Source organism: Camelus dromedarius, chromosome 10, assembly GCF_036321535.1.
Source record: "Camelus dromedarius isolate mCamDro1 chromosome 10, mCamDro1.pat, whole genome shotgun sequence".
Lineage (NCBI taxonomy): Eukaryota > Metazoa > Chordata > Mammalia > Artiodactyla > Camelidae > Camelus > Camelus dromedarius.
The window spans coordinates 39,889,590-39,903,841 of record NC_087445.1 but is presented as its reverse complement, the minus strand read 5'-3'; the positions used below and the strand labels follow the sequence as shown (position 1 = coordinate 39,903,841).

General features: G+C 39.6%; 1 protein-coding gene across 1 annotated transcript in view; it reads right to left on the bottom strand.

Moving 5' to 3' along the window:
• Window positions 1-14,252, bottom strand: part of RORB (RAR related orphan receptor B) — a 175,634-nt gene that overhangs the window by 17,836 nt on the left and 143,546 nt on the right. Inside the window, exons 5-7 of the mRNA XM_011000125.3 lie at window positions 5,371-5,492; window positions 3,875-4,007; window positions 1,079-1,186 (exon numbers count right to left, since the gene is read on the bottom strand). Of these exons, the coding sequence (XP_010998427.2) occupies window positions 1,079-1,186; window positions 3,875-4,007; window positions 5,371-5,492 (363 nt within the window). The remainder of the gene's footprint in view (window positions 1-1,078; window positions 1,187-3,874; window positions 4,008-5,370; window positions 5,493-14,252) is intronic.

Below are 14,252 nucleotides of genomic sequence, written 5' to 3'. Positions count from 1 at the left end.
TCTTACAAGAATGGAGATGAGATGACGTTCACTTAGGTAATTTCTCTGGAAATTCGACTGAGAAGCCAGCATTCACTTATTTTTAGGGTTTAATGAATGGCTCGCAGGTCAGTTGCTTAGCCATTGTGAATTCTGGCAAAATAATACTTCATCCTTATCCTGATCCTTGGTAAATGTTTATTTGATGAAGCTGGAAATATACCCAGGTTGCTTGCCAAGGCCTTTCCTCCTTTCTTGAAAATCTAGCCTTGGAGATGACATGGATGCGTATCAACGGCAGGAGGGACCCGCTGCCGGCCCCTGGGGACTTGCTGCTGGCTGCCGGATCAACTAACAGCACAAAAGGCGAAAGGGCAGTGGCCTTCTCTGATGCCCGTGGGCAGGATATGGAACAAATGGTTCCGTCAGTCGTTAAAACCTTTCCTGGCATCAACCCATCTTTGCTAACATTCTTATCCACACCATGCACTGATGGCTGGATGTGAATGATATGCTTCCAGAGACTGGCTCTGTCCCGCCCCCCCCCCCCCACAAGAATGGTCTGGGGATCATACGGGGCTGGCTGGCAGCCACTCTGTCCGTGCTCCGAAAACTTCATGAACTGACAAGGGGAATGTCACTACTCTGAGTGGGACACAAGGGAAAGAGCTCCTCTTTTCAGTTTCTTAACTGATGATTATACGTTTACATAAGAAACTTAAGAGGCCACCTGTGGGCTGCCAGTGGTCTGCATAATATACTTGGTGACGCAGTAAGGTAGAAGGTAAAAGAAAAGCTGATCTGATCAGAATGACCTATAATGCATCCAGCTCTTTTAGAATCGGTTTTCATTGATTTCTGAAAGAAGCATGGTTGGTCTCAACAGGGTCCGTGGGTCTCTCCTTCCTCTCATATTTGGAGACACAATTATAAAATCAGAGAAATTAGATGAAACATTGGAGGCTCACCTAGTCCAACACTTATTGAACGAGAGACTAGTTTACGTGAGAGAACCAAGGCACTTCCTTTACCAATTTCAATCCGAGTGGACAAACGGATAGTAGCAATGAAACTGTGTCATCATCAAAGGTAAACTCACCTAAGGCCTTGAACATCTGCATTCCTCCATATTTTCCTTCAAACAGAACAGTGTTGTTTAACGGGTTGAAGGCACGGCACATTCTCACTAAAACCACTTCCAAGCAACCTATGAGGAAGAAAAAATTAAATGCAATATATAATTAAATGCAATATATAAATGCAATAATAAAGAGATTACTACTGCAAATAGGTCAAGAGACTTCAAAAAACTTTAATACACACACACAGACACATAGACACACACATTCAGACACACCTCAAGATTCCTTCCCAAGTAAAACATAACTTACAAATAAAGCTCTCGATGTTTTTGCGAGGAATCAGAGATAAAATACACTTTAAAGGTGACTAGAATGGAGGGCAACAATGTTTTCTTGGGAAGCATACATTTTTTTCCTATTTTTTTTTTTTAACGGAGGTGCTGGGGATTGAACCCAGGACCTTGTACATGCTAAGCACATGCTCTACCACTGAGCTATTACCCTCCACCTACTTTTCCCATATTTTGACTTATATTAAAGTTAATTTCAGCTCTTGAATTCACAGGTGATGATGAGTGGCCTAGACAGGAGCTCTGCGGCAGGAAATCCAGTCTGTGAAATTCCACAGAAGTTTTGCTATGAGAAAATTTGCTCTCTGCTTCAGTTTTTAACACACTCCATGTATATTTCTGCATAAGGTGATTTTAAATAGGGACTCCTTCAAGATGTTTCTTGAGGGCACCATTTATGTCCTGATGTCTTTGAAATGAGGGTTTCTTAGTCAAATGTTTTGGCAAAATGCTGAGTATTATCCACTCCAGGCAGTTATATATAATCGGCATTCACAGACCAAAGGCTTGTTGAAGTCCCAACATGAAGTTTGTTCAATCTTGACGGACCTAACATTTCTGAGTTCACTGTTAGCCCAACGGTGGCAGGACCCTTGTCTGCAGCCAGAGGGTAACTGTGGTTATTTTCTTCACTGTTATAGCTTCAGGATCTAGAAAAGTCCCTGGCACATATTAGGTGCTTAATAAATCTTTATTAAATGAATTACTTTCACTGCCTTTGTTTTTCCCTCTGAACATTTTCTGACATCCCGAGGAACTACTGCTGCATGGTTTATCCATGTATTGGAGAAATGGGCCCCACAGTGTGTTGGAAGGTGACATGGAGACTCAGAAGTCACAAATTTGCATGAGAACATCATATGGGTGAATTGGCCACACCGGTGGTGCGCCCAAATGTACCGCTGGTGCCTTTCTTATGCTGCCATTTATATTTATGTCCGTGTTTTATTTCCTTTGTTCTGATGACGTCTCTGCTTTCCCTCATATGTCACCTTACCATAGGGGCTTACACACAAGAAGGGGTTGGCAAATATTACTTGAACACTTTCCTGACAAAAACAATAATAGGTACCATTTATTCAGTATCTACAATGTGGAAGGCACTTTCCTTGGCCCCTTACATTCTCTTACTTTCCATGTCTCCTCCCCTTGAACCCAGGTGGGCCTTCATGACTGCCTTGACCAGTAGGTGTAGCGGAAGTCACACTAGGAGACTGTTGAAGCCAAGTCAGAAAAATGCTACACACTTCTGCCTCATTCTCTTGGAATGCTAACTTTTGAAATCTAGCACCTGTGCTCTGAGAAAGTCCAAGCAGTCTGTGGGGAGGCTCACGTGGATAGGAACTGAGGCCCCCAGCCCAGAGCCTTGGCTGAGCTCTGGCCTGTCAACCGTCAAGCTGCCTCAGTGAACACCGCATGGAGCAGAGACCAGCCATCCCTCGCTGAGCCCTGCTTTGCAGCTTTGGAAGCAAAATAAATGATTATTGGTGTTTGAATTAAGTTTTGGTATTGTTTTCACTCAGCAATATGTAACTAATACATCAAGTTGATGTTTGAGTCCAGATTTTCACCAATTTTAATCATTCGGTAAGGAAGCAGCAGCTACTTAGAATAATTATTCCATTTGGCTCAAGTTCAAAAGCCAGCTTTGCCAGATACTGGCTTTGTTGGTGTTGAACACAGCCATTCACTTCTCTGAATCTTTGCTTCCTCCTCTGTGAGATGGAAATGATATCGAGCACACGAGGTTAAAGGAGATGTCACAGGTAAACATAAACATATATATGTAATTATGCTATTATGTGACTATTATTATTTACTGCAGCCCTGGACCATGAAGGTTCACATAAATACCATGGTGGTTCTTATTTTCTATTTTCAAAGGGGGCCAAGAAAGACAGATACATTTTTTTCCTGTTGGGGTAATGGCATCTGCAAAGCCAGTCGTGTGCAGAGTTTCTTGAGCTACTTCCGAAGTGACTGCGTGTGTCAGACAGTGTGTGCGGGAGAAGGGGAGGAAAGATCAGAGCTCAGTGAGCTGCTCCCGGTGTATTCTGGCTGCAGGCGATCCTCATTAAAATGATTGGAAATGACCACAGAGCAGAGCTTCCCTAGCCTGGATTTCTCCCCCCCACAGACGGCAAGCAGTACACTTTAGAGCCAGCTCAGCAATTCAGCCACCTTGACACGCTAATTACTTGCACTGCCTGTCAAGCTGGGTATCTCAACCTCTGCAATTAATAGCTCCACTTTCAATAAGCAAAATTGTATTTGACTTCAAAGGGGAACTGAATGAGTATCAGGGCATTTTTATTACTGAGAGTTTCCTCTGGGAGTTGGCTGACAGCGTGGGTGGTAAAAATGAGCTACAGACTGGATGGAGGATTTTCTCGAAGCAACACAGAGCTAAGGGTCGACCCCCTCCTGGTCTAAAATAGGGCCCCCAAGAATCTTCTTGCTTACCTGACTTCAGAAGTAGGATCTGATCATTCTGACAGAGCTCCATGAAGCCTGTTATCCGCTTTGCGAACTCTACCACGTACTGGATGGCGTGAGTGATCTGGATGGCACACTGCTGCCACAGTGCTTCCCTGGACTTCAAGAGAGAAAACACAGAATGCACATGGAGTGAAGAACAACTCGGAGACTGTGAGACACTTAGGGTGGCCCGAACTGCCGCTCACCTGTCACTTGGGGACCATGGTGGGAATTTGTCCACCTTTGGAAGAGAAGCAATATTTTCTAAGACATAGTTTTGACCTATTTGAACCTTGACACACCACAATTATCAAAGTACTGAGGCTCAAATAACAGAAATATTGCAGTAGTGCATAAAGCTAGGTATTTATAGCTTCTTTATTCTTTTTTCCTCCATCCCCTCACCTAAACAAACTCAAGCTCTTACTCTACCGTGTAACATCAAACTCTTCCACTGAGGAATAGCAGTTTCATTCACAGGTTCCAATAAAGTTATTTCCACATGTACTGGGTGGGCACTAAACTTATAATATTTTTATGTTGTGTTCTTTCCCCCAGAACGTATGGAGATTGCTTTTCTGGTGCAAAAAGAATTTCAAGGGAAAATACATCAAAATCAAATCACTCTCTTAAGTAACACAGAATCCCATCAATGTATTTTGATGCTGGGGTTATTTTCTTTGGAATGGGAAACATAAATCCAGGTATGTTAACTCTGCTTTTTATTGACCAAAACAATATCTATGCTTTTGTCCTCTAATTCATATGAAAACAGTGAGATTTAATTATTTCAGTGGAGGACAATCAGTATGTTGTAATCATGTATTTAGATATAGACACATTTGTATATTTTATTAAAATTTCATTTACTGGTAGATCTTGTAATTGTGGATCTCAATCCCGTAGGAAAGGAATGTGAGTCAGAACAACAACAACAAGATTCCTTCTCTTAAAATATTCTCTAACAGACACAAAATACTACTACTATGACTAACAATGATAATAATGCGGGGTGAGTTGTCCTTTTTTCCTTTGGGCCTTTTTTTTTTAACATGTAGGGCGAGAAAAAACATTTAGAATGCTTTTCTACATATCTTTGCAGTGTAACTTTGCAATTATTATTACTGCTATGAGTTTTTCAATCGCTCCCATTCCTTGCCTGGCCCCTGGAAGCCACCATGAGATGTTCTAAAACCATCTGATGTGGGCACAGTCTCCCTGGTCACTCAAAAAGGGCAGTGGTTTTCAGTCGGGGTGGTTTTGCCTCCCAGGGAACATTTGGCAATATCTGGAGACGTTCTGCTTGTCACAGCTATGTCTGGAGGTGCTCGTGGCATCTAGTGGGTAGAGACCAGGGATGATGCTAAACTTCCTACAAGGCGCAGGGCAATCGTCCAGCCTGAAATGTCAACAGTGCTGAGGCTGAAAAAGCCAGAAATGGAGAAATCACAGAAAAGCTCTCCTGGAGTTTCCCGGAGTACCTTGCTTTGATAGGCTTTAATTTCTTCATAGGTGTGGGTCTGCCATGCCAGCTGGTGTAGCTCCTCCATCGTGTACTGACAAGTCTCCAAATGAGACTTGATGATGTTCTGTGCAATTCGATCTATGAGAAAGAATATCAGTTTGAGGGTTTATGAATAAAATTCCCCTCTGTTCAAAGAAACCTGCTCTTAATGTGTTTACGGTAGAAATGCCTTTTGGAGACACTCCAACTGTAAGAGCATCTCTTTAACACTACCGTCTATTTAAAAATCTCCAGACAAACTCTTCATTGCTTTTTTTCAATTTTCAGTCTTTTAGTCAAAAGTAACTGCCTTTTCTGCCTTTTTTTGGGTTACAGGACGGGAATCTTACAATTCGTAAAGTGTTCAGATAAATATTGATTTTTAAAATAAATACAGATCACTATGTTTCTTGCTTTTTGGCCTAAAAGTCCACTAACAATCTTGTAACACTTGTTACGCTGTAGCAGTCAGTGTAAACTCCAAATACTTCAAAATATTTTGAAAATCACTAGACCCCTAATATTTACCTCAGAAAGGAGATATTGAAATATAAATGTATTTGCTTATATTTTTTAAAGGAGGATTAAATAATAATTGAAAAAAAATAATTTCCTACAGAGGAAAGAAAGAAGAGAATGAGGGGAGAGGGACAGAAGGTAGACTTCTCTGACGGTATTGCTTCCCTAGATTTGACTTTGGAACCATGCAGAGATCTTGCATAATAAATAATGACAGAGGGAGATGAAATACTACTCTCATGAGGTGATAATTCTCATGTCAGCTCATGAAGGCCTTTATATTCTTTCAAATTTGTTATCAGATCAAATTTTTCTTTGAAAAAGTTAAAGAAGAGAAAATGGTTTCATTCATAAAAAAGTAGTAATAAATACAATCAGTCTTTTGGGGCCATTTATTCCAAATGAGTTGTACTTGGTATTGTATCTTAAATATTGATTATTTTGGGTTTGGAGGTATGAAAGCTGAATAATCGAACCAGACATAAGAGTTCTCCTTAACAACCTGCAGTGAGTCCCCGGGAGCTGGCTAGAACGGCAGAAGGTCCCCTCATAACCCTCGCTGCCATTTGAACACATGAAGAAGGTGACATCTTGAGAAACCAAAGTACCAAAGTACTTCTCTAAGTGGGTTGTGAACAGAATAAAGATGAGCAACTTTTCTGCCTGATAACTGTTCTTGGCTCATACAGAAAAGGGGGTGTTGTGTTTCAGGTTGTGCAATTTCTGTTCTTTCTAATTAGCCATATTTCATTTCTCCAGGACAATAATTCTCAGAGCAGGACTCACCTTCTTTTTATCTTGCTAAGCTTCTGGTATACATGGTGTGACACTGAATTTTAGTAATACAGAGAGTAAAAAATGTAAGCTTAAACTTCTAATGAACCTTCCAAATAAAAAAAAAAACTTCATACAGTCTATTGCCTGGCATATAATAAACACTGAATAAAGGGTAGTCACAATGTTACTATTAGGACATTCTATATAGGTTTTCATCGGGGGAAGCAATGTGACCATCTAGTGGAGGCAAAACAGAAATATTTAATCTTGGTATCAGGGCTACTGAAGGAAGATATTTCTATATTTTTGAGAGTTGTTCAATCAGAAGTATAAACTAATGATATGAGATCGCTCATATGTGGAATCTAAAAATAAAAGAACATATATACAAAACAGAAACAGACTCATAGACAGAATACAAACTTGTGGTTGCCAAGGGGGCGGGGGATGGGAAGGGACAGACTGGGATTTCAAAATGTAGAATACATGAACAAGATTATCCTGTGTAGCACAGGGAAATATATACAAGACCTCATGGTAGCTCACAGCGAAAAAAAAAAGTGACAATGAATAATATATGTGTTCATGTATAACTGAAAAATCGTGCTTTGCACTGGAAATTGACACAACACTGTAAAATGACTATAACTCAATAAAAAATGTTAAAAAAAAGAAGTATAAACTAATGCATATAGAAGATGCCACAAAATGCTAACTTGTGATTAGAGCTATGCTCTGTTGGATTCAGCATTGAGCACTTCTAGACTTCCACTGCTTATCATATTATAAAAATCCTGTCTTTAAAAAAATCCTATATTCAAAATTTTATTGAATATCCTCCTGTGTTGTAAAAATAAAAGCAAGAATTACTCTATATATCATATTAAAATAGATTGGTATGTCATGGTTCATCACTTTTCAATTTCACTTAGACAGCCTAATTACTCAGAATCTTAAGAAAAAACATATCTATTTCTCAGTAGGTCTGTAATGAAAACATAAGATTTTTATGGCTTCAGAGTTTCCAAACCTTTATCTTCTTGGTGTAGTCTGTTTTCATCTTCAAAGATATACTGATTTGTCAGTAATTTACAGGCTTCGGGGTTTATAAGCAAAATTACAATTCCATTTAGAATTGCAATATGAAAAACTTTTTATCTGTTCCTTTATGACATCTCCTGGGAACTGTTGGCCAAGGTTTAAGAATTCTCTGGCCTTCTGCCACCAAAGCTTAGGGTTCTGTGGGGTCTGAGGAGGCGTGGGCATGATAACCATATTGGCAAGTTAAGCAAAACTGGAAGTTAAATCCACATGTATGCTTCAGGACTCAGCTCAGACGGCCACTCCTGGAGGTTTCCCTGCTTCCTTGCATCCTCACGTGGAGCTGCCATTACAGTGAATTCTACTCCCAATCCAGCCCTTATTCCAGTCAGACCTGCATTATGCTTATTTGAGTGGATCTGTTTCCACCCTTCAAGACTGTGAGCTCTTCAAGAACTGGACTGCACAGCGCAGCACAAGGCCTTCATATATTCACTCAACAAACATGTTTTGAGAAGCTGTTCTATACCAAGTTAAGGAACAGATTAAAAAAAGACACTTTCTTTTTTTTTAAAGGATCTTACAATAGTATCATATCATATCATGATGAGACAAATGCCCTGAGTTTCTGTAGGAGCCCCGAGAAGAAAGTATGTAACTCAGTCTAGGGACAGCAGAAAAATAACCATACGGAATAACCATACAGAAGACGCTTGTTGACCTGGGTCTGAGCAGGAGTTCGTCACATGAAGAGAAAGACGGACCTCAGGTGGAGAAGCTGATATAAAGGCACAGAGAGAAAACTAGCTCTGAGCTAGATAACAGCTGCCATTATATTTTACATCTTTATAGTCATTCCCTTTCACAACCAGTTTCCCTTTTACTGAGGAAAAAAGTGAGGTTCAGAAAGAGTGAGTGACTCTACACCTGTTTCTACAGAGCTAACAAATGGTGTTTTGAAATCAGCTGTCTTTTCTGGCAAAAAGTCTATAGTGTTTGCAACATAGAGGACGTGGAAGAGACGGGGAGGGGGGCAAGAGACTAAGGATGGAAACTGTGACTAGACATGGAACAGCTGAGTCAGCCAGGCCAAGGAGTTTGGATTTTATCTTGTAAGTGACTAGGAGCTAGTGGACACTGTGAAGCCGGAGAGTGACATGGTCGGTTTTTCGTTTTAAAAGGGTGATCTCAGTGACGGCAAAGAAGATGAGATGGCATGAGGGAGTAGGTGAGATGAATCAGGCTGTTGTGAAAATGCAGGCAAGATATGAGGAGCTTCTGGCATAGGTGAGAATGGCAGAGATGGCGCGGAAGGGCCAGATATAAGACAATTCTGAAAGACGATGAATAGGACCAGCAGGGATGCATGTGTGTGCGTGCGTGCGTGCGTGCGTGTGTGTGGTGTATGAAAGAGAGGGAACATTAAATGTAGTAGGTACTTGACCAGTGTTGGATTAGTAAAGATAATGTTGAAAATACCCATCCATCCAACCATCCTTTCATTTTCTGCTTTATTTGACAAAGGATTTTAGAAAGCTGAGACTGACCATTTGTTTCATATTAAAGCCCAAGCACTCACAACGGGTTTGAAGTCGAACATTAAACACAGGGAATTATTTCCCACACCCCTATGGTGAGAAATAAAAGGCAAATCTCTTTTTGACACAAGATGTAGGAGTGGTTGTAGCTGTAGGAGTGGTTCTCCTCCACTTCCTTCCATGGGCCTGCAGAGCAAAGGTGAGCCATGTGCACAAAGGACTTGACCCTTCAAGGCTGAGGTGGGGGGGGAGTCGATAAACCACACGGCAAAGCTAGACTTGGTCCTTTGGGAGCAAGTCTTGAAGGCTCCTTCTGTCTGTTAGAAAGATGCATGAGCATCAGAGAAGACGGTCTGCTTGGGCTGCGTCTGCGGTTGTGAAACGGGGAGAAGGATTTAAAAAGAAGGGACAAAGGGAGAAACAATGAATACAGTATGCCAAGTTCCTGCTGGGAGCTAAAGGAACTTTCAAGAGTCCTTGCCTGGAAAAATAGAAAAGGTAATAGTAAACGCTGCTGTCTCTAGGGACCAACCACATGAGAACATCCAGACAAAGAGACTGAGGTAAAAGAGTAGGGAATGTGGAATCTTTCTGAGCAATCGCACACCCTTCATCCGTTTCCCTGATTTGGACTGCAGTTGCTTCTCAGAACTCGGTTTTGGCTGGATCTTTTATCTGGCTGGGGGTGCAGACGGCACATGATGAGGAAGGAGCCAGCACACACCGTGCTGGGATAATGAGTCCAACAGGAATATGGCCCCGATGACTGACTAATGGAAATTCTACCACCTTCAGAAGTGATGCCCACGGACCCTACACTGCTCTTCCTGAGGCCAGAGATGAGGCTAGAGTTTTCTTAAGGGGATCTGAAAATGCAGCTGTATCTTCTCAGTAGTTACGATTCCATCTGTATTCAGCAAGACAGAGGTTTGTCCAATTCACTAAGAGTGTGTGGGCTGCTTTGATAGTTAATAAAAACGATGTCAGGTGAGGAGAAAACCAATCTCATATGCTCAATCCAGTCATTCCTTCACAATTATGTAAACACTGATGCTGGCAAGGGAAAACTGTGTCTGTAATTACAGGTTGATAATAAACCCATGATTCTTATTTTCTACTTGTTAATTTCATGAAAAAATATCTTGCTCTCACTTCCTTTCTCATATCTCTTTCTTTCCCCATAAAATTGCCCTTTTGTTTTTAGACTTTTGACCCTATTTTCCTTGAAGGAAGGCTTATTGGATCCCAAGACTTATAACCAATTAATAGAATTTGTAACTTCATGGGTTAAGTAACTTTATGAGATAAGAATGACAATGTGTCATTCAAATCAAAGACTAAGCCTAGAAATCTTTAAAATAATTGATACAGAGATATGTTTATGGCACAGATTGTGGTGATGCTTTCACGAGTGTATAATTACCTCCAAACTCACTAAGTTGCATACGTTAGATATGAACAACTTTTTGTATGTTGATTATACCTCAATAAAGAGGTTTAAAAAATTGATACTGGCAAATGTACTTTATCATTTTGATGAAAAAATAATGAAAAATGTTGTTAAAATTGTTACACTTCCCCAGAGGCTTTGGGGACAATCTTAAATCCACTTATGACGTGGGCAATAAGAAGACAGAAGTTAAATTTTTGAAAGGAAAATGGGAATAATATTGATGGTAATTATCAAGAGTGTGTGCAAAAATGACAGCCCCTGGGGCTGGAACTAACCTCCTTCCTCCATTTCCAAAGGGACTGTATCTAAACAATTCCAAAAGTTAGTTGGTTCTCCTGTCTCTCTCAGAAATTGTAAAGGATTTCCACCCTCCTCCTCTCCCGTCTCAACCCTCATCAGTCTCCACCGTGATCTGCTGAATAAATCAGAGAAGTAGGAAGGAAGATCCTTTCCAAGGTATTTACAGGTGGTTGTGATGCACACGATACACACAGGTAAACGGGGTTTTAAAGGTCAGTCATATCAGACAGAGTAAAATTTACATTTTGAAGTAATGTCTAAAGAAATAGATGAAAAACAACTTTTCTGATGTATTAATCCACACAGTAAAGCACACTCTGGAAACAAGTCATCCGAATTACCTATTACTGTGTAGAAAAAAAGGCTACATCTGCTTATTTTGATAAGAAGTAAGTAAACTGACAAGTAAGGTGACTATTTCTTGTTTATAACTGTGATGTTATAAAATGAGGACCAGCTTGCAGCCTCTAAAATAGCAAGTGACCTTCCGCAGCTCTGATTTCAACCACTCAGCAGGTTTTTTCCACCAAAGGGGCTTATTTTAGCTCTCACTAGACATTCCAGCAAATGGCGCTCTCCAAAGGCCATCGTGTCTCAGACATGGATTGCACGGGTGGTTTCATTAGAATCCCACATCCTGGGAGCAGGGAAGGTGGAGTGTATCTTTAAAAACGGCTGCTTTCAGTGTTATTACCAAGAGCACCCGTGGCCCAACTGTACCAAAGGCGAGAAAGCGGAGACTCAAAGCTAAATATAGCACTAGAGGGGGTTGCACCTGAACTTCATAATTCTTTCTCCTCCCCCTCCTTTTTTTTTTTTTTTTCTCATGAGAAAGGACAGTTTCTTTTTGGTGAATTATTTCCCCTATTCATTTTCCTCCATAAGGGATTTTTAAAAAAAACTTGGAAGTATTCTTCTTAAAATACTATATCTCAGCCTCAATCGAAATGATTAATGAATTTTTAATTTATCACTTGCCTTAAGGATCTAGAGAACTGCTCAATTCTCTGTTTAGTTTATACCACTAGTGTGAAACTGGAATTCTTAGGGGATTCGCTTTGAATTAATGCCAGGATATCTCTACGGACTTGCTCAAGGCAAGTTTTAAGTGCCTGCATTAAGTTTTCAGAATATCAAGATTCCTTAGAACCCACACTCTGAGGCAGTGACTCTAATATATTAGAACAACTGGTTGAAAGGTGAAACATTTAACCAAGTGTGCATTTTGTCTTTTTGACAACAGACTACTAGTTTTATAAGTTTTCTGTCATTAAATAGAACAAGTCTACTGGTTAGGGTGTAATAGATGACAGTGTCAGAGAGGACAATGTCACTTTCAAGACCTTTCTGATTTTTCTAATCTCTGTTTAGAGATCATTATTTTCTGGGCATAAATAGAATTGTGCCATAAAAACATTAATAACATTTAAGCTTAAAACAGCCATCTATTAGTGATCCATAGTCTCAACAGGAAGGCAGTATTTCAGCATTTAAGCTCTTCAAATTTTTTAAAGAAGGTTTTGAGGGGCACAGATAATCTATGATTCATTTCTTGGCTCAGTTTTAAGGTCCAACCACTCTTACTCTCTCACCAATGTATTAGGATAGCTTCTGGTCTCCTTTTTATACAAATTCTATTGCGAATTATTAAGTCAGGGAATAGCATAACTGCTTTTTACTTCGTGTAGATCTGAATCAAAATGTTCTTAAAGTTTTTCATAAAAATATACTAACAAAATATAAAATTATTACTAACTTCAAAAGTGATGAAAATGTGATAAAACAATGAAATATGAACATAGAGAAAAACAGTGAAAAATCTGATTTTTCTCACAAGTACTATTACAAGTAATAATATCTAGGCAAAGATTGAATGAACATATTAATAAAGAAAATCATTAAAATTTTCTCCTGTTTCAGGAAGCTCAGGTAAGAGCATTTTAATAAAAAGCAAGAAAGCGGAAATTAAAGCAGAAAGAAAAACAGAAAGAATCCACATAGCATATGTATTTAAGCAGAGTATATGCAAAGGGGGGAAAAACACATTGTAAGCAGCAAAACAAATGAACTATCTAAGAGGGTGCCTTCTTAGTAATTTAATAGTGGAATGCTCTTTTGGATCACAAGTGTTTTGTTTTATTGCAATAGTGCATGGCTAATTTTGGGGAAATTACAGTTCTCTATCATCAGACTAACTTAGAAAATTGAGAGTCTATTGTGGAAACATTCCATGTCAAAGTTAACTTTCATAGTAAAAGACCCTCCTTCACAGAACGATCAGGGAAGAGCAACACGCTCCGGTGTCCTCGAATTGGTGGGCTCTAGGGAAGCCAACCTGTAAGACGGAGAAAGCCAATACGGACCTCTTTACTTTTACTTCATGCCCTTTGGGAAGTCACTTAACATCTCAAAGTCTTAGTTTCTCTGGGTTTGATTTTCCAACCACAGAAAGATTTGGCAGCAGCGATATTTTCTAAGGGCTGGATAAAGCACAGTGACTTAAGGCTGGGGGGCTACATAGGACTTTCTCTCTGTTTTGATTCATGAGGGGGAGAAGTCTTGCAGAGGTACAGAAGGTGAGAGTACAGCTCACAGTCTTAAAAGTACTTGAAGAGTCTTAGATAGAACAAACAAACAAGAACAACGTAATCCAGCCCCATTAAAATCTTTTCGTACTCTCTTTTAAAAAGTGGTCCTCCGCACACTGCCCAAAGGACACTTAGCGGGTCACAGATGATGAAAACCTAATTACAAAAATTGCTCAGGGCCATCATTAGCATTGACTTTAACTATTTGGATTTTGTTGACATATGGATTGACAGTTAATTTAAGCAGAAGCAATCCCTCCCCAAACCTACCTCCCTTTTGGAAATTTAGTCAATATAATTCTGACCTTTAGTGAGAACTAATTCAGAAGACATCTTTGCAGGCAATTTTTACATTTTCAAACATTTCATCTAAAGTTTTAAAAGAAACTTGATTGCTTCAATAATACCTTTAATTGACTAATGTTTTAAAATAAGTGTTTTCTAAATAGTCTAGCACCAAATGTTCCAAGAACAAAACTGTCTGAAAACCAAACAGCAGATCCACAATAGTCCTCACAAATTGGTCTCAGATTTAAATAGTAAATTTCTTCTCCTCACTATTGAGGGTATATTGTCATATATCCTTATCTACAACATACATCCTAAAATAAAATAAAATAAAAATAAACAAATTTAAAAAACC